This window comes from Odocoileus virginianus, chromosome 18, assembly GCF_023699985.2.
Source record: "Odocoileus virginianus isolate 20LAN1187 ecotype Illinois chromosome 18, Ovbor_1.2, whole genome shotgun sequence".
Classification (NCBI taxonomy): Eukaryota; Metazoa; Chordata; class Mammalia; order Artiodactyla; family Cervidae; genus Odocoileus; species Odocoileus virginianus.
This window is the reverse complement of record NC_069691.1, coordinates 1,444,470-1,464,665: the sequence shown is the minus strand read 5'-3', so window position 1 is coordinate 1,464,665 and position 20,196 is coordinate 1,444,470. Positions and strand designations below refer to the sequence as shown.

Genomic DNA, 20,196 nt, shown 5'->3' with positions numbered 1-20,196 from the left:
GTTTGTCAGAGCCAGTCCAGAGCTAAGGTTTTCTGGTACACCGTAGATGCTCAGTAAGTTCACTTTGAATAAATGCCCCAACCCCCCTGACACCCTAGGCGTGTTTTTCCCACCTAAGCTTTGTCAAGGGTATTGAGCCTGCAGAATCCCCGTTCCCTGTGCCCGACCTGCGCTGAGGGGACAAGTGTGGGTTCCTCCGTTCCTTTCCTCCAGTAGAGAGATATCTTGTGATGTGGGCATCTGTGAAGTTCCCAGGCTAGACTACATGTTCTGTTAACGGTATCTAGCCTTTTTCTTGGATAATTAAAATACCACGTTTGGCCTCGGTTTGCTTTGAGCTATGGAGAATTTTCAAAGTGATACCTGTTTTTTAAACTTTGTTTTTTGAGTACAGGAACAAGTTCAGCAGCAGTCAAGGGAAAAACTTTACACAGGGTTCCACCATGAGGGGACGTAAATAATACAACTCTTACCAAATCAGGGCCTCTGGGTTCCTAGTCATTTGCTTAGTTATTCATTCACTCAGTCCCTCATTGAGCATTTATTTGTTGAGCACTTGCTATGCTCTAGAGGCAGAGGTGGCAGTGGTGAGCAAAACAACAAATGGCATTGCGTTCATTAGTCTTGGGACCTATTGGTTCAACTAGAAATTAATAAACATACTAGATAATTTCATGATACATATTTACAGGTTGAGATAAAGGCTGGAAATAACCTGTTGTGGACTAGGGTGTTCAGGGTTTCCCTGAGAAAGTGACACTTAACCAAGATGGAAAGATGAGTAGGAGATAAATTAGTCAAGACAGTGTTGGGGAGGGGATAGAAATATTTCAGATGAAGGAACTGGTATGTCAAACAACCTATGTTATGTTAGATGATATGTTAGAGAAACTGAAAGACCATAGGTTAACAAAGGAAAAAATTGTGCTGAAGAAAGACATAAAATACGCTGACGAAGGAGCAAAGTATCAGAATCTGGGGTCACTGAGCAGGTACACCCTATTCCATTTCACTTGCAAATGCTTTTTCTTAATATAGTAGTTGACTTGAAGCAGTGACTGTACACCTGAATACAGGGAAGATTGGTGAGAGGAGAAACTAACTATTCTGCTGAAGTTTATCTGTGGAACCTCCTCTCCTCACTCCTTCCTCCAACCTAGTGCTATTCCTAAAGTTTCTCCCCAAATACCAGCAGTTTGTTCTTCATAACCCCTCTGTTCCTCTCTTCAGCATATCCCAGCTCCTTTCCTTCCAGCCTCCTACCTGTTCTATCAGGCCTTCAGAAGTAGTTGTTTCTACTCTTTGAAGGTGGAATTTTAGGTAGAGGGTGAGAGGGATAGAATGAATTATGACAAAGGAATTCTCATTACCAGTACTATAAGAATGAGGAGTATATTACTGATAGTTCTTGTTTTAATATGGGCTATGTTTTCCTACAGTAACACTTTTGTAAAAGGTGGTACTTTATTTAGGTACTCTGATATTTCATGCAATAACGTGTAACTATACAATTACTAATTACTTACTGTAGAAAACCTAGGCAGTAAATGAAACTAAAATAAGCTAAATATCCTTCATGATCCCAGAGAGTAAATGGATATCTAAGGAATCTTTTTCTTTGTATATATCTTTTTTATTTGTTAAAAAAATTTTTTTTCTTGAGTGCACCATGTGCAGCTTTTGGGTCTTAGTTCCCTGACCAGGGGACTGAACATGGGCCATGGCAGTGAGAATGCTGAGTCCTAACCATTGGACCACCATGGAGCTCCCTTTGTATTTTTTTTTTAACATAAAAATAGAACCTACTGTTTTGCAGCCTGCTTTATTTCATACATTATAAATTATCTATGTTACTGAATATATTTCTACAGCATTGTTTAAATTTTTTCATTGGTTAAAATAAAACCTTTAAACTGATATTTTAAATTTATGTTCTTATGGTAAGTCCTTAGAATGAGTAAAAGGTTATGAAGATTTTGGATTCCTGTTATTAAACTGCCCTTTGTGAAGACTGTACCAATCCTTATTCTTATCAGTCCCAATGAAAGTGCTTGTCTTCCTGTACCTTTGCCAGTGTTGCACATTGCCATTCTTTTTCATTTCTGTCAAGGTAATAGGTGAAAATAGTTCGGTGTTGTAATTTTTTAGTCTTCTGACTATATCTAATATGCCCCAATATTTAGAGGACTTAAAATGGTTTTATATAAATTGACATATCTTGTTAAATGAGATGATTTCTCATATCCTTCAGTTATAAATAAGTTAAATCAGCTTACTGGATACTGTAGCCACTGTCAAGGACTTCTCAGTGCAAAAAGAAGAGGTGATACAGAAGATAAGAATTAAAATTAAGAATTTTATAGAGACCAGACTAGAAATTTGGCACTAAGAAAGAAAAATGAAGGATACATGGACCAGAAGGTAATCTATAAAGAACTGTAAAATGTTTTAAGCAATAGCAGCATTGTCCAGATAAGTGTGTCACCTCCTAAAATGGCATTTTGAAAAAGGAATTTTGATAATATTTGCAATAATAATGGACTTTCTTACGCTATCCTCTAAGAATACATTAGGCAGTGATGTAGAGAGAATTAGTGTATTGGAAAATAGAAGTAAAGAACTTATCCAGATTGCAGACAAGAGAGGCAAAGAGACTGAAAATACGAAGGAGGCTTGGTGACACAAAGCACAGAGAGAAAAATGTATACTGTGTATCTGGTCAGTTCCCAACGAAAATGCAGTAATAGGATAAAACAAACTTGGAGCCTCAATAGCTGAGAACTTTCCAGAGTTGAAGAAAGGTATCAAATGATTTAAGAAACCGGACACACCCCTAGCAGGAATTCTCCCTTGCCATATAGGAAACTGTAGGATAACAGGTATAAAATAATAAAAGCCAGAGGGAAAAAGACCTTCCAAGGAGTAACTATGCAAGTGAAAGCCAATCGGGCATCAATAATAGTGTAAATTAGAGGATAGTGGTGATTACATTTCAGTATGCTGAGAAAAACTGCCAACCCTGAATGTCTATACCCAGCAAATATGAGTTCTTTGTTCTTGTCAAGAACAAAGATGATATAAATACATAAGCATCCAATCAAAGCTCAGTAAGTTTGCCACCAGACCTTCAGTAATGGAAGTCTAAGTTCAGAGAGAAGAAAGTGTTTTCAGCTTAGGGTCTTGAGATATTAGAAGGAATGATCAGAGAAAGTGGGAAATTTGTATGTAAAACAATCTGATTTTGTCTTTGGGATTAACAAAGATGTAGCTAAAATAGAAGACAACAATAGCATATAAATTATGAAGGGATATTCGAAGTTCTTTATTTTTTTGAGGGAGAATCGTGATATATTAACTTTAGGCTTTAATGTGTACATATTAAAATTTACAGGGTAACCACCAAAAGACAAATAAGTGTATTATTTCAGGACTAGAAGAAGAAAAAAATTTGGAATGAGGAAAAACATTCCAGAAGACAAGAAAGGGAAAGGGAAGAAAAGTAGAAAAGGTATAATAAAGCACAAAGAATCACTGAAAATAAATACAAATGTTACTAATTATAATATGGAAATACTAAATGTACTTCTTGTACATAAGATAAAGAGGATATGTCAAACACCTAAGCAAAAGAAAGCTGCTGAGTTATATTTAATATCAACAAAATAGGCTTTAAGGCAAAAAAAAAATTACTAGAGATAGGTTACTTTATATTCAGATCAATTCACCTGAAAAATAAAAAAATTCTGAAATTGAGTTTTTTAACTTATATACATCCAAAATTGATAACTTCAAGGAGAAAAGAGAAAACTTATCATAGAGTTGATTTTAATGTACATTATAGCATACCTCAGTTAATCAGACAGACACAGAAATAGTACCACTTCTAAAGAGTATGTATAGAGTACCGCGTTCAGACCTGATGTTCAGCTAGTACACATTGGTTCAGCTGTACCAGTTGTTAAAACACTAATGCATATCCATGGTGGTTGAATAGTTAGTTACTGCGCCAAGTCCAGAGTGCCCTCCTAGTACTTAAGCACCTTCCATAGGATCTCCTGGAGTAACCCGTTTGTGGCAACTAGCCTCTTGGGTGGAGAAGGCAATGGCACCCCACTCCAGTACTCTTGCCTGGAAAATCCCATGGACGGAGGGGCCTGATGGGCTGCCGTCTGTGGGGTCGCACAGAGTCGGACACGACTGAAGTGACTTTAGCAGCAGCAGCAGCCTCTTGGGAGATCCAGAGATAAAAGGAGCAGTCAGATGAGAGTAATGCCACTACTGGAGGCACCATCCAAACGTTCATTCTCTCGACAAAGTGTGAACACCCACTGCAGGATAGAACCCGTGGCAGGTAAATGAGGCCGGTGGGGGTGCTTTACGGAGGAATACCTTATGGATGCAGATCCCTAATCTTATCATTCTTATTGAATTTCACCTTTATTTAGAGGTATAATTTTGCCAAAAGCCACTGAATACATACCCACCATAGGTATTAATAACACTCACTTTATTAATGAACATGACTGCCAAAATGTCCTCTCTATATCAGAAACACTTGGTTGAGAGAACTGAAAAGGATTTGTACTCTGGTTTATGCTTTTAACTGCTGTATTACATTATGTCTCATCTGGGCTGAAGGATTAGGTTTGATATCATTAAATATGATGTATCAATTATTTTGTCACTTAGTTATTAATATAATTGAATGTAAAAATTAACAGCAAGCATTATAAAGGCTAAAATTTTTCCAGTATACTTACTGTTAACTGCAGCAAAAGCTAAAAAGAGGATTCAGCTCCATGAATAATTTTATTGCTATTAAGAGTGATTTTTTTTAACTTATCAAGACCACAGGTCACTTAATGACTGCCTATTTATGAGGAATTTTTAAACTGAAGTATAGCTGATTTACAATATTGTGTTAGTTTCAGGTGTACGGAAAAGTGACTTAGTTATATATATATTTTTTCAGATTTTTTCCATTATAGATGTTACAAGATATTGACTATAATTCTTTGTGCTACATAGTAAATCCTTGTTGCTTATCTATTTTATCTGTAGTGGTTTGTATCTGTTAATCCCCTACTCCTGATTTATCATTCCTTCCTTCCTGTTTTGTAACCATAAGTTTGTTTTATAGAATGACTACCTGTTTAATGTGGAAATTTTTGGAGGGTCTTTATGCAGTTTCCTATGGCAGTTCATGGTCCAAACAAAGGCATCAGGGTCAAGGAGATAATTATGGCTACAGCTTCTAAAATTAATAAATGTTTGGGAGTTACTAGAACAATTTGATAAACAATTTGAGTTAGAATTAATATCACTTGGCAAGCATTTTTATAACCTATAGGTTAGCCTATTTTTTAATGTTTTAAAATATAAATTTTTATTCATATGTAAATTTATATTACTATTGAATATTTAGTATTTTCTAATATCACACTTATGTAACAGCTACCACATGGGTTTTTTTTTCCTCACATACACAAAGATGAGTTAAAAATTCCTCTCTTATAAGGCCACGTATTTCAAAAGATTGTCATTAAATAGTTTCTCAGGATAATGTGATTGCTACAAATTAATAGCATTGTATTTTCAAGTTAAATATGTATAAGTAAAAATTTATAAATAGCTCATAAGTCAAAGTAGAAATGATAATGGAAATTAGAAATATTTAGAACTAAATGAAAATACCACATCTCAAAAGTTGTGGGATATAAATAAATCTGTACTTAGTATGAAAATTATGATCTTGAATAAACTAGAAAGGAAGATAAGGAAAATTAATTAGCTAAGTATCTATCTCAAGAAATAATAACTATAGAATAGTGAAGTTATAACAAAGTAAATCTGAAGACAGCCAAAGGAAGGAAATACAGAAATAGAGTAAAATTATTGAAATTCTAAAAATCAAGTAGAAATACTCAACAGAAAGATTTGCCTTTGAAAAGACAGAGAATAATGAAACATGCTCATTAAATTGATCAATAGAATACCCAGATGAACAACATTTAGAATGGAAAGGGGGGTGTAATTTCAGATGCAAGAAGCAGAGATTGTAGCTTTCCAGAAGCAGCAGAATAGGTGGTTTGGACTAACCCTCCAACTGAGAATAATTAGAAAAGCTACAGAAAAACATAAATATCTGATTAAGATATAAACAGTGATGTTTGAAGGGAGTGGAGAATTGAGGCAGTGAGGAAATTGTAGGGCCGACCTCTGCAAAAGGAGGGTAGCCAGAGATGTGAATCCGCTTTTTAGCCAACTGAATGTAGCAATATGGTAGAAGTGAAAGATTGATTTGACACTAGAAAATATATTAATTGTAAATCACTACATTAACATATTAAAAGAAAACTATAGGATAATTTCAATAAATGTTAGAAAATATTTCATATATTTTAGCAATGGCAACCCACTCCAGTACTCTTGCCTGGAAAATCCCATGGACGAGGAGCCTGGTAGGCTGCAGTCCATGGGGTTGCTAAGAGTCAGACACGACTGAGTGACTTCACTTTTTCACTAATGTATATTAATGAAAAAAAAAGGAACAGATTTGAGGTAGAAGAGAATTTCCTTAATCTAGTAATAGGAATCTACCAAAACAAACAAACCCTGTAACAAACATTGTGCTTAATGATGAAATGGTGAATGTATTCTTAAAGATCAGGAATAAGACAGAAGAGTGCTTGCTATATAAACTTTTCTGTTCAACATTGTTCTGAAGGTCCTAGCTGGTGCAGCAAAGAAAAAAATATTAAAAATAAGAATACAGTTGTTTGTAGATGATTAATGATAATTGACAAAACCTAAAATAACATATGATAAATATTAGAATATGATTGATGAATAAAAAATCAGTTGGCCTTCTGTACACCAGCAACAAATGAAACAAAATTTTAAAAAGAACATTTACAAAAGCATAAAAAATATCTCAAGTACCCGGGAATAGATCTAATGAAAGATAGGCATGATCTACATGGAGAAAATCTCCATTGTAAATGGAGATATGCCATGTTCAAGGATTGGAAGTCTCCATTTTGTAAAACTATCAACCCTATGCAAACTTTTCTATAGATTTATTACAGCCTCAAAATCCACAGGTGGATATGTGTGTGTGTGTGTATAACTTCCTGTGTCAATTCTAAATGTATAAGGATGTACAAAGAATTGTTACAGTTTTCTTGCTAAGAATATCTTAAATATATGGAAAGTTGCATATTACTGATGTGATGATTCAATGCTGTATGATATAAGTTCTACCAGAGTAATTTGTAAAGCCACTGCATCCTAATAAAAATACCAACAAGATTTTTTAGTAGGACCTGACATGCCATCTAAAATTCATTTGGAGAAGAGAGTGTGACATTAGCTTCCCCTTAAAAGGTTTATTAGGGCAGTGAGGGGGTCTTGCTTTGCCACTTGGCAAATCTTTTAGAAATTGTATGAAATAGAATATAGAGTCCTAAAAGAAAATCTATATATGATAAAGATGGCATTTACAAAGGTATAGGGTTTGATGTTGGGACAAATGACATCCAGTTTTAAAAGTTACAAATTATGCCATGTACAAAAATAGATTATATTAAAATGAAAAAATGACTATCAGTTTTATTGATCTCTTAATAGCTCTCTTGTTTATAATTAATATTAAGACTTTCCAAGAATCATTGATTCATTACTTTTATGCATGAAAAGAAGACAAGTTCATTTCATGACTCTTCTAACAAAAAGAAATATTTATGCATCTTCTAAAATTACATATATTAATTTGAATATTTTTACTCATGGTAGTTAACTAACACAGAAATCCTTCAGGTATTATCAAATTTTTGAAATTCAGGTACCTCACAAAAGGATTTATTTAGGCAGATACTCTTTAAAGGATAATTTCATGATTTCTAAATATGGAAAAGATTTCAATTTAGTAAATGTTTCCCCTTACCATTTGTTCTGAATTTTAAAGTTTGCCCATTTAGAATTCTATCTTATGCACTTTCATCTTAAAGTGTAAACATCCCATGTGCTATTGGAATTATAAATTGAAAAGATTGCACTTTCAGAATTTCATTTGAAAGTAAAATCATTCAATTTCAATCCTGAATTGAAATCAGTTCAAGATTTCATTTGCTAGTAGATCAGTCTTTGCAGAAAACTAAGACAAAATCAATAAAAGACAATAGATTTTCAGAAATCAAAATGGTGTTTGACTAACAGACATAAAAGGAGAAATTGACAGTAACACAATAATAGTAGGAGACTTTAAACACTCCCACTTTTGATGGACAGATCATCAAAACAGAAAATAAGGAAACACAAGCCTTAAATGATACATTAGATGAGATGGATCTCATTGTTATTTTCAGGACATTCCATCCAAATGCAGAAGAATACACCTTCTCAAGTGCACTTGAAACATTCTCCAGGATAGACCACATCTTGGGTCACAAAACAAACCTCAGTAAATTTAAGAAAATTGAAATCATATCAAGCATCTTCTCTGACCACAGTGCTTTGAGACTAGATATCAATTACAAGAAAAATGTAAGAAACACAAACACATGGGGATTAAACAACATATTTCTAAATAACCAACAGTTTACTGAAGAAATCAAAAGGGAAATCAGAAAATTTCTAGAAACAAGTGACAATGAAAACATGACAACTCAAAACCTATGGGATGCAGCAAAAGCAGTCCTAAGAGGGAAGTTTATAGGAATACAGTCGTACCTCAAGAAATAAGAAAAACATCAAATAGACAACCTAACACAACTGGAAAAAGAAGAACAAAACACCCCCAAAGTTAGTAGAGGGAAAGAAATCATAAACATCTGAGCAGAAATAAAAAGAAATGAAAGAAACAGTAGTAAAGATTAAGAAAACTAAAAGCTGGTTCTTTGAGAAGATAAACAAAATCAACAAGCCTTTAGCCGGACTCATCAAGAAAAAAAGAGAATAATCAAATCAACAAAATTAGAAATGAAAAAGGAGAGGTTACAACAGACAATGCAGAAATAAAAAGGATTATAAGAGACTATTATGAACAACTATATGGCAATAAAATGGATAACCTGGAAGAAATGGACAGATTTTTAGAAAAGTTCAATCTTTCAAGACTGAACCAGGAAGAAATAGAAATTATGAACAACCCAATTACAAGCACTGAAATTGAAGCTGTGATCAAAAATCTCCCCAAAAACAAAAGCCCAGGATCAGATGGCTTCATAGGAGAATTCTGTCAAACATTTAGAAAAGAGCTAATGCCTATCCTTCTAAAACTTTCAAAAAATTGCAGAGGAAAGAACACTTCCAAACTCATTCTTCAAGGCCACCATCACCCTGATACCAAAACCAGACAAAGACAACACAAAGAAAGAAAACTATAGGCGATTATCACTGATGAACATAGATGCAAAAATCCTCAACAAAATTTTAGCAAACAGAATTCAGCAACACATCAAAAATCTCATACACCATGATCAAGTTGGGTTTTTTCCAGGAATGCAAGGATTCTTCAATATATGCAGTGTGATACACCATATTAACAAATTGAAAGATAAAAACCATAAGATACTCTCAATAGATGCGGAAAAATTCTTTGACAAAATTCAGCACCCTTTATGATTAAAACACTTCAAAAAATGGGCATAGAAGGAACCTACCTCAACATAGTAAAGGCCATATATGATAAGCCTACAAAAAACATTGTCAATGGTGAAAAACTGAAAGCATTCCCCCAAAGATCAGGAACAAGACAAGAGTGTCCACTTTCACCACTATTATTCAACACAGTTCTGGAAGTCCTAGCTACAGCAGTCAGAGAAGAAAAAGACAAAAAAGGAATCCAGATTGGAAAAGAGGAAGTAAAGCTCTCACTGTTTGCAGATGACATCATACTGTACATAGAAAACCCTAAAGATAGTATCAGAAAATTACTAGAGCTAATCAGTGGATTTAGCAAGGTTGTAGGATACAAAATCAACACATAGAAATCACTTGCGTTTCTATATACTAACAATGAAAAATCAGAGAAATTAAGGAATCAGTCTCATTCACCATTGCAACAAAAAGAATTAAATATCTAGGAATAAACTTAAATAGCCAGGAGAGATAAGAAAGGCTTCCTCAGTGATCAATGCAAAGAAATAGAGGAAAACAACAGAATGGGAAAGACTCGAGATCTCTTCAAGAAAATTAGAGATACCAAGGGAACATTTCATGCAAAGATGGCCTCAATAAAGGACAGAAATGGTATGGACCTAACAGAAACAGAAGATATTAAGAAGAGCTGGCAAGAATACACAGAAGAACTGTACAAAAAAGATCTTCATGACCCAGATAATCACAAAGGTGTGATCACTCACCTAGAGCCAGACATCCTGGAATGTGAAGTCAGATGGGCCTTAGAAAGCATCACTACAAACAAAGCTAGTGGATGTGATGGAATTCCAGTTGAGCTATTTCAAATCCTGAAAGATGATGCTGTGAAAGTGCTGCACTCAATATGCCAGCAAATTTGGAAAACTCAGCAGTGGCCACAGGACTGGAAAAGGTCAGCTTTCATCCAGTCCCTAAGAAAGGCAGTCCCAAAGAATGCTCAAACTACTGCACAATTGTACTCATCTCACATGCTAGTAAAGTAATGCTCAAAATTCTCCAAGCTGGGCTTCAGCAATACGTGAACCAAGAACTTCCAGATGTTCAAACTGGTTTTAGAAAAGGCAGAGGAACCACAGATCAAATTGCCAACATCCCCTGGATCATTGAAAAAGCAAGAGAGTTCCAGAAAAACATCTATTTCTGCTTTATTGACTATGCCAAAGCCTTTGACTGTGTGGATCACAATAAACTGTGGAAAATTCTGAAAGAGATGAGACCAGGCCACCTGAGCTGCCTCTTGAGAAACCTGTATGCAGGTCAGGAAGCAACAGTTAGAACTGGACATGGAACAACAGACTGGTTTCACGTAGGAAAAAGAGTACGTCAAGGCTGTATATTGTCACCCTGCTTATTTAACTTATATGCAGAGTATATCATGAGAAACGCTGGGCTGGAAGAAGCACAAGCTGGAATCAAGATTGCCGGGAGAAATATCAATAACCTCAGATTTGCAGATGACACCACCCTTGTGGCAGAAAGTGAAGAGGAACTAAAAAGCCTCTTGATGAAAGTGAAAAAGGAGAGTGAAAAAGTTTGCTGAAAGCTTAACATTCAGAAAACTAAGATCATGGCATCTGGTCCCATCACCTCATGGGAAATAGATGGGGAAACAGTAGAAACAGTGTCAGTCTTTATTTTTTTGGGCTCCAAAATCACTGCAGATGGTGACTGCAGCCATGAAATTAAAAGACGCTTACTCCTTGGAAGGAAAGTTATGACCAACCTAGATAGCATATTTAAAAGCAGAGACATTACTGCATTAAAAGCAATTAAAAGACATTAAAAGCAAAGCCAACAAAGGTCTATCTAGTCAAGGCTATGGTTTTTCCCATGGTCATGTATGGATGTGAGAGTTGGACTGTGAAGAAAGCTGAGTGCTGAAAAATTGATGCTTTTGAACTATGATGTTGGAGAAGACTCTTGAGAGTCTCTTGGACTCCAAGGAGATCCAACCAGTCCATCCTAAAGGAGATTAGTCCTGGATGTTCATTGGAAGGACTGATGCTGAAGCTGAAACTCCAGTACTTTGGCCACCTCATGCGAAGAGTTGACTCATTGGAAAAGACCCTGATGCTGGGAGGGATTGGGGGTGGGAGGAGAAGGGGATGACAGAGGATGAGATGGCTGGATGGCATCACTGACTCGATGGGCATGAGTTTGAGTAAACTCTGGGAGTTGGTGATGGACAGGGAGGCCTGGTGTGCTGCGATTCATGGGGTCACAGAGAGTCAGGGTCTCAAAGAGTCAGACACGACTGAGTGACTGAACTGAACTGAACTGAAGGAGACCAAAGAACTGTACACAGAAAATTACAAGACACTGATGAAAGAAATCAAAGATGACAGAAACAGATGGAGAGATATTCCATGTTACTGGGTAGGAAGAATCAATATTGTGAAAATGATTATACCACAGAATGCAATCTACCGATTCAATGCAATCCCTATCAAATTACCAATGGCATTTTTCACAGAACTAGAACAAAATATTTAACAATTCATATGGAAACACAAAAGACCCTGAATAGCCAAAGCAGTCTTGAGAGAGAAGAATGGAGCTGGAGGAATCAACCTTCCTGACTTCAGGTTATACTACAAAGCTACAGTCATCAAGACAGTATGGTACTGGCACAAAAACAGAAATATAGACCAATGGAACAAGATAGAAAGCCCAGAAATAAACCCATGCACCTATGGGTACCTTATTTTAGACAAAGGAGGTAAGAATATAAAATGGGGCAAAGACAGCCTCTTCAATAAATGGTGCTGGGAAAACCAGGCAGCTACATGTAAAAGTATGAATTTAGAACACTTCCTAACACCATACACAAAGATAAACTCAAAATGGATTAAAGACCTAAATGTAAGACTAGAAACTATAAAACTCTTTGAGGAAAACATGGGCAGAACAGTCAATGACATAAATCAAAGTGAGATCCTCTATGAACCACCTCCTAGAGTAATGGAAATAAAAACAAAAGTAAGCAAGTGGGACCAGATTAAACTTAAAAACTTTTGCACAGCAAAGGAAACTATAAGCAAGGTGATAAGACAACCATCGGAATGGGACAAAGTAATAGGAAATGAAACAACTGACAAAGGATTAATTTCCAAAATATACAAGCAGCTCATACAACTCAATGGTGAAAAAACAAACAATCCAAAAAGTGGGGAAAAGACCTAAACAGACACTTCTCCAAAGAAGAGATACACTTGGCTAATAAACATGTGGAAAGATGATGCTCAACATCGCTCATTATTAGAGAAATGCAAATCAAAACCACAATGAGATACCACCTCCCACTGGTCAGAAGGGCCATTACCAAAAAGTCTACAAACAGTAAATGCTGGAGAGGGTGTGGAGAAAAGGGAACACTCTTACACTTTCGGTGGGAATGTAAATTGATACAGTCACTATGGAAAATGGAATGGAGATTCCTTAAAAAACTAGGAATAAAACCACCATATGACCCAGCAATCCCACTCCTAGGCATATACCCTGAGGAAACTAGGGTTGAAAAAGACACATGTATCCCATTGTTTATTGCAGCACTATTTACAATATCTAGAACAGGGAAGCAAGCTAGATGTCCATCGACAGATGAATGGATAAAGAAGTTGTGGTAATGTACACAATAGAGTATTACTCAGCCATAAGAAGGAATGCATTTGAGTCAGTTCTGATGAGGTGGATTAACCTAGAACCTATTATATAGAGTGAGGTGAGTCAGAAAGAGAAAGATAAATATCGTATTTTAACTCAAATACAGAATCTAGAAAAATGGTACTGAAGAATTTATTTATAGGGCAGCAGTGGAGAAACAGACACAGAGAATAGACTTATGGACGTGGGGAGAGGGGAGGAGAGGGTGAGATGGATGGGAAGAGTAACATGGAAACTTCACATTACCACATGTAAAACAGACAGCCAACGGGAATTTGCTGTATGGCTCAGTAAACTCCAACATGGGCTCTATATCAACCTAGATGGTGGGATGGGGAGGGAGATGGGAGGGAATTTCAAAAGGGAGTGGATATAGGTATACTTATAGCTGATTCATGTTGTGGTTTGACAGAAAACAACAAAATTCTGTAAAGCAATTATCCTTCAATAAAAAAGTTTTAAAAATGTAATTTGGTAATAGGAAAGGGCTGAAACAGGAAACAGTACTAAAATCCGTAAAGGAGAAGGTTTAGTTTCACTAAAACTGGTTTGGTAGGATATGTGCTAGACCTTTCAATGCATTTTAATTGATGCTGATGAAGAATTGCCTAATTTATATGATCTTTTCCTAAGTTGCCTCATTTAAGCATGTCTTTCTGAAGCCAGCTTTTCTCTTGTAAAAATATGTTTTAGGCTCCTTCATATGCATATAAAGTTATGCCATTTTAAGTGTTGCACCATTTTGCAAAGTATTCCATACTATGGCTTATATAATCGATCTTTCTTTCATGTACATTTAGGTTACTTCCAATTTCTCCCTACAATGAAGCATATCTTTATATGTGCTTCTTTGTATTTGGAAGTTATTATTTCTCTAGATTGAATTTGCTGAGATAAAAGATATGCACGTTTAAAATTTTGCTAGATACTGGTACTACCCATACAAGCTGCACCCAGCTTATACCTCACCATAAGGTATGAGAGTACTATTTCCTCCTACTACTTGCAACAGTGCATAGTCTCAGTCTTTTAAATATTTGCTACTAATGTGGACAGAAGTTACTCATCTATATCTTATATAGTCATAAATAGATGAATATCAATAAAATAAGAGAATGCTAAATAAACTAAGAGAAATGTGTCATTTGCTTCCAGGTCAGTGCTGACAGTTGCTTGTGAACAGACTGAAGTTCTACTTTTTGATCCTATATCTTCAAAGCACATAAAAACACTTTCTGAAGCTCATGAAGACTGTGTAAATAATATAAGGTTAGTATTACAGTGAGAAAGTAAACTTTATTAATGTGACCCAAAATATTCTGTCTTGGAAGTTAGTGAAAATTTATAATGCCTTGACCAGCAGCACTAGATGGTACACATTTGTGAACTGTGCAACTTATCATTTTAATTATAAAAGTTACTGTTAACCATTTTGGATTGGATCTTTCTGAAATGCATTTTCACTTCCATATTGATTTTCCCTTTTCTCTTTGTGTATTAGGGCCATCATTATGAACCTCAGCCATGTATTTTGTTAGTCCTGTAATGCTTTGGGGCAGTGCCATTGTTTAGCCTCTCTCACCACCAGCCCCCAGATTCAAACTGTTGAGGGGAAAAAAAACAGATAGGCACAGAGAACTTCTTTATTGTTTGAAGCTCCTTAAATTCTCAATAATGTGGGAAATAACAGTTGTATAATTTGGTGGACTAATACACAGTCATTAAAATGATGATTACAGATGCTGCATATCACCATGGACAAATGCTTGAAATAGTACAGGTTAAAATCATAAAAACTATAGATACGACATGATGCAGAAGAAAAAGATTAGAGAAAGTATTTTAAAATGCTTACAGTGGATGTGTTAGAATGAATGGATTATGAGTAATTTTCTGTTTTCAAAACTTTATATAATGAGATTATATGACTTTCATAATGATTACTTTTAATCATCAAAAAGAAGAAATGCTCCAAACATATACAACAGTAGATTAAATAGCACAAAAGATACAGCTAGGCTCTGAAACAGCATAAACATCTTTGTGGCCGTATGGCCAGACTGGAACACACACAAAAAGCTGTTACAGAGTGGAAGACACAAGCCCACTGGGTTTTCAGGCTGGCACTGACATGTAATAGTTTAGCTCCTGTGAGGAATCAAAAATGCTAAAGTATTTCATGTGAGGCAGGAACCAGAGCCAGAATCATTACGCAAAGCCAGGGGTTTAGTTGGAATGTCTGTCCCACTTGTGAAGGGTGAAAAGAGGAAAAAACTGTTAAATTACGTGGGGCTGTAGCTTTTAGCTGATGAAGATTTATTTAAATAGCCTCATGACCACGAACTGAGTGAAGCCATTGCTGAGTCGGTGATTGAAGGTACATATGTGATAGCTCCCGTAGCATCATGACACTGGAGGCTTTGATCTCAGTGGGACCTAGTAGTGGATTTGGGTCCAGAAATCCAAATAGGACAACTATAAAATCATTAAATAGGAAGAGAGAAAGAAATTTTTGTTTTCATCTTTCTTACTCAAAAGGAGTCTACAACCAAAATTCTAAAACTCATTAAGATAATCTAATATTAGTATAACAAAATCAGCAACTGGAACAGGCATTTTCTCCGGATGAAATTACTTTTATAGAGTAGTCCAACAAAGACTTTATTTTAAAAAATAAATTATTTATTTTTTTTGACTAGGTAATACATGCACGTGGTACAAAATTCAAAGGTACAAAAGGGTAAACAGTGAAAAGTAAGTCTGTCTCCCACCTCTGTCCCCTAGCCACCCAGTTCCTCTCCCCAGAGGCAACCACTATTACCAATTTCTTGGTATCTTTTCTGAGATAGTTTATTATGCATGTACAAATATATATATACATACACTCATAGACACACACACACACACACACACATATATACTTTTATATAGATGGTACCATTCTACCTTGGCATTTTCACTTAATGACATTATTAGAGATCATTCCATATTTGTACCATGGGATGATTTTACTCTTTTTAACAGCTGCATAGTATTCCATTGATTGGAAGACACTTTAAAGCATCTTTAGGATGCTTGAATAAGTTAACAGAAAAAGAAAAAAAAGTTAACAGATACTTTCCATTAATAGAGAGCTCAAAATTATGAAACAAAAGAGATGAAACAAGAATAGGTTAATATGGAAAAGAAGTAACTAGACCTTTTATAAATTAAAAATATAGTTGGTATATTAAAAAACTTAATAGATGGGATAATTATTACCCTGTACACCACTGATGAGAGAATTAATGGGTTGGAAAATATTACTAAGAATTTTACCTAGAGATTAATTGAGATATGTAATATATCAACTACAGGAAAAAAAAGTTGCAGAGATTAAAAGAGAACTAAATTTTAAAGACACAAAGGCTGAGAATTTTTTGCATTGAAGAAAGACCTGAATTCTTGAATTAAAAGTAAAATGTAATGTTTAGTGGGTTAAACAAAGATAAGTTCACATCTAGACAGGTTGTGATGAAACTCTAGGATATCAAAAGTAAAGAAACTCTTACCACCAAAGTTAGAAGCCAGATTATCTACTGAGGTATTATAATTAAACTACCTGGTTTATTATCACCAGTAGTTGATGCTAGAAGAAAAAGGAGTAATATCTTAAATATAAGTACTAAGTCAAAATAATGTTTTATACCATTTCATATCCAGATAAATTTTTATTCTAGGATAAATAATTTCAATTTTAATATATATTATAACTATAAATATTGTTATCAGTAGAAGATAGATCAGGATTTTAGGGGGAAGAAGGTGCATTTAAAACAAATTTAAAATGAAAACTCTAGATTAGCACTATCCAATACAATTATAATGTTAAATTAAAAATTGTGTAGTAGTCACATAAAGACACTAAATTAATTTTTAATAATTTATTTGCTCCAGTATGCCTAAAATATTATTATTTCAACATGCAATCAGTATAAAAAATACTGAGATGTTTTACTTACATTTTTTTTTTTTCATGCTAAATCTTCAAAATCCAGTGTATACTTTAAACTTGGAGCACATCTTAAGGCAGACTGGCCACATATTAAGGACTCAAAAGCAACATGTGTCTAATGGCTACCAAATTGCACAGTGTAGCTCTGGATGGTGACAACAAATAGCTTGTATGGGTGGAGGAGTTTTGTTCAGTGGGAAGGTATAACATTTAAGGTTCACATCATGTTTAGGAAGAGGATAGAAATACTAAGTAATTTTCTGACACTTTCAGAACAATTTATAATTAAATATATGATAAAAAAATTAAAATAATAAAAGTTTCATTTATAGCTTTCAAACCAGCAAACTGGGGCAGGGGGTGGCAGAGACTATTAAAAACTTGATCAGTAAACAGAAGGAAAGCTTAAAAAGTAAAAATAAATAAGCAAAGGAAAGGAAAGATAAATAGAAAACAAGAAGTAGAAATAGGTCCAAAATATTAATAGTCTACATTTACATATAAATGAATTGATCTTCTTTATTAAAAGACAGATAGAAATTTGAATAAAAAACAAGATCACACATACTCTTTATGGAGATACCAAAAATAAAACTACCCAGAAATGGGAAAAGAAAATTGATGTAGGTTATCCCTATTGAACAGATGGAAGACCAATGGCTTTCTTTAATAAGGATAAAGGGCAACTACATATTAAAAGAAAAATCCACCAAGCATATATATAATAATCATGAACTAGTATACAACTTGAAATTAAGAAAGCAAAAACAGAATAATAAGGAATTACTAATACATGTCTATGGAGAAGGAAATGGCAGCCCATTCCAGTATTCTTGCCTGGAAAATTCCATGGACAGTAAAGCCTGGTAGGCTAGCTTCCACGGGGTTGCAAGGAGTCGAATACGACTGAGCGAGACCTCCTCCAATACATGGCTATAATCATAGTAAGAGATTTTAATCCAGTTCTGTACAAAAACTGGTAAATCAACCAAATAAAAATTAAGTTGTAAAAGATTTTAAATACTTTGAATAACCTTTCTGCTACAAACAGAAATGTTGGATAAATTTTTTTTAATATTGTTTTAATGTAGAGTTGAGCTGATAAGAAAGGAAGGACTCCTAGGGCCAAAAATGAAGTGGAAGCAAGAATGCAAAGAAGTAAACATGTATTCAGCTGGCTTTTACCCTGGAGGCATCTGCTAAATGCCTGTGACTCTTTGAGTTTCTGTTTTGACAGGTATGAGAAGTACAAAGGACAGGAGAGTTAATTCTACATCCAGTTCAAGGTGAGGAGTCTAGTAGAAAACTCTACATAAGACTGGGGCTATAAATTCTGCAAAGGGCTACAGTTTCAGCATAAAGGGTTTCTAGAAATAAACCACCTTGTTCATCTAGACTGTGGCATTGGGTAGAGGCGTGTCAGAAAATCTCTGTAAATTGCTAACCACAAGCTAGCCTTCATGTAGCCTTCACACTGCCATATGGTCCAGACCCCTCCAGCCAGCAATTTTAAATTGGTTCCAGCTTAGTAGTGCTGTGGGGTACCTGTAAAAAGAAATGCAAATCTTCTCTGGAGGAGAAAACTCACTATTATAAAGTCAGTTCTTCCCCCAAAGTAGTCTGTGAATTTAGTGCAGTTTTAATAAAAATCCCAACAGGATTTTTTATTTTTAGTTTTTTAAAAAAAGGGTTTTCTTTTTTTAACTTGATATAAAGTACATACTTAAAAATAAAGCACCAAGAATGTCTGAGAAAACTTTGAGGAAGACTGAGATGATAAGAGAACCCACCCCTCCAGATATCAGACCTTATCTTAGGACAGGGATAAATTAAGTGACCAATGAGATGAAATAGAACTTCAAGAAACAGACACATGCATACATGAAAATATGATTTATGACAGCAGGTTATTTACAAACCAGTGTGGGTAAATGGAAAAGAGATTGGTTTTGTGTGTGTGTGTGTGTGTGTATATATATATATATATATATATATATATATATATGAAAATGAAATTAGATTTCTACCTCATATCATAACTAAAAATAACTGCCAGTTTCTCTCTTTTTAGAAGAAATATAGAATATATTTATATTCTAAATACAACAAAGGATTCTTTTTAAGACACACCAAAAAAGTATAAACCATTAAGGATTGATAAAGTCACCTGTATTAAAATTTAAAACTTTGTTGTAACTAAAGACATAACAGTGTGAGAAGATGAGTGATAAGCTGGTGGGAGAAGATATTTTCTATGCACATAGCCAAGAAAAGGATTAGTATCCAGAATATATGAATAAATTAGCTTAGAGCAAAATAGGCAGAGACTCACATAAGAGAAAAAACCAATAAAATGAGCAATAAATATGGAATGATTTTCAAGCTTACTAGTTATCATGGAAATGCAAATAAAAATAGCAATATAGAAAAAATATTGGCAAAGATACTGAAAAATAGACACTTAGACATTATTGATGGAGTATAAAATGGTAAAATTATTTTGAGCAATTTAACAATATCTGGTTAAAACTGAATATCAGTTGTTTAAAAGAAACCACAAGTGAATAAAGCAATGTGTAAAGAAGTTTCATTATAGCATTGTCAGTAATAGAAGTTGGAAACAAATCTCCATCAAGAGGACTATAAATTGTATACTCATACAATGGAATACTATACATCAGTTAAAATAAATGAAATAGAAGCATCAGTATCTGAGATGTACCGCAGAAATTCAGGATTGAGCCAAAAAAACAAATTGTGGAATGAGCTGTACACAGTGTGATACCATTTATATAAAGTTTAAAAATAAATAAACAAACTTGACGAGGGCATGTATTTGTTCTCTGCTCTATTCCCAGCACCTGGAACTGTGCCACATG

General features: G+C 34.7%; 1 protein-coding gene and 1 long non-coding RNA gene across 3 annotated transcripts in view; both read left to right on the top strand.

The window, feature by feature from the left end:
* Positions 1–20,196, top strand: part of DCAF10 (DDB1 and CUL4 associated factor 10) — a 50,956-nt gene that overhangs the window by 897 nt on the left and 29,863 nt on the right. For both annotated transcript variants that reach the window (XM_070480233.1, XM_020879984.2), the window contains exon 2: positions 14,479–14,592. In XM_070480233.1, the coding sequence (XP_070336334.1) occupies positions 14,479–14,592 (114 nt within the window). The remainder of the gene's footprint in view (positions 1–14,478; positions 14,593–20,196) is intronic.
* LOC139039469 (uncharacterized) lies at positions 7–9,021 on the top strand. Its single transcript, XR_011492728.1, has 2 exons — positions 7–4,351; positions 8,367–9,021. It is a non-coding gene; the product is annotated as an uncharacterized lncRNA (long non-coding RNA).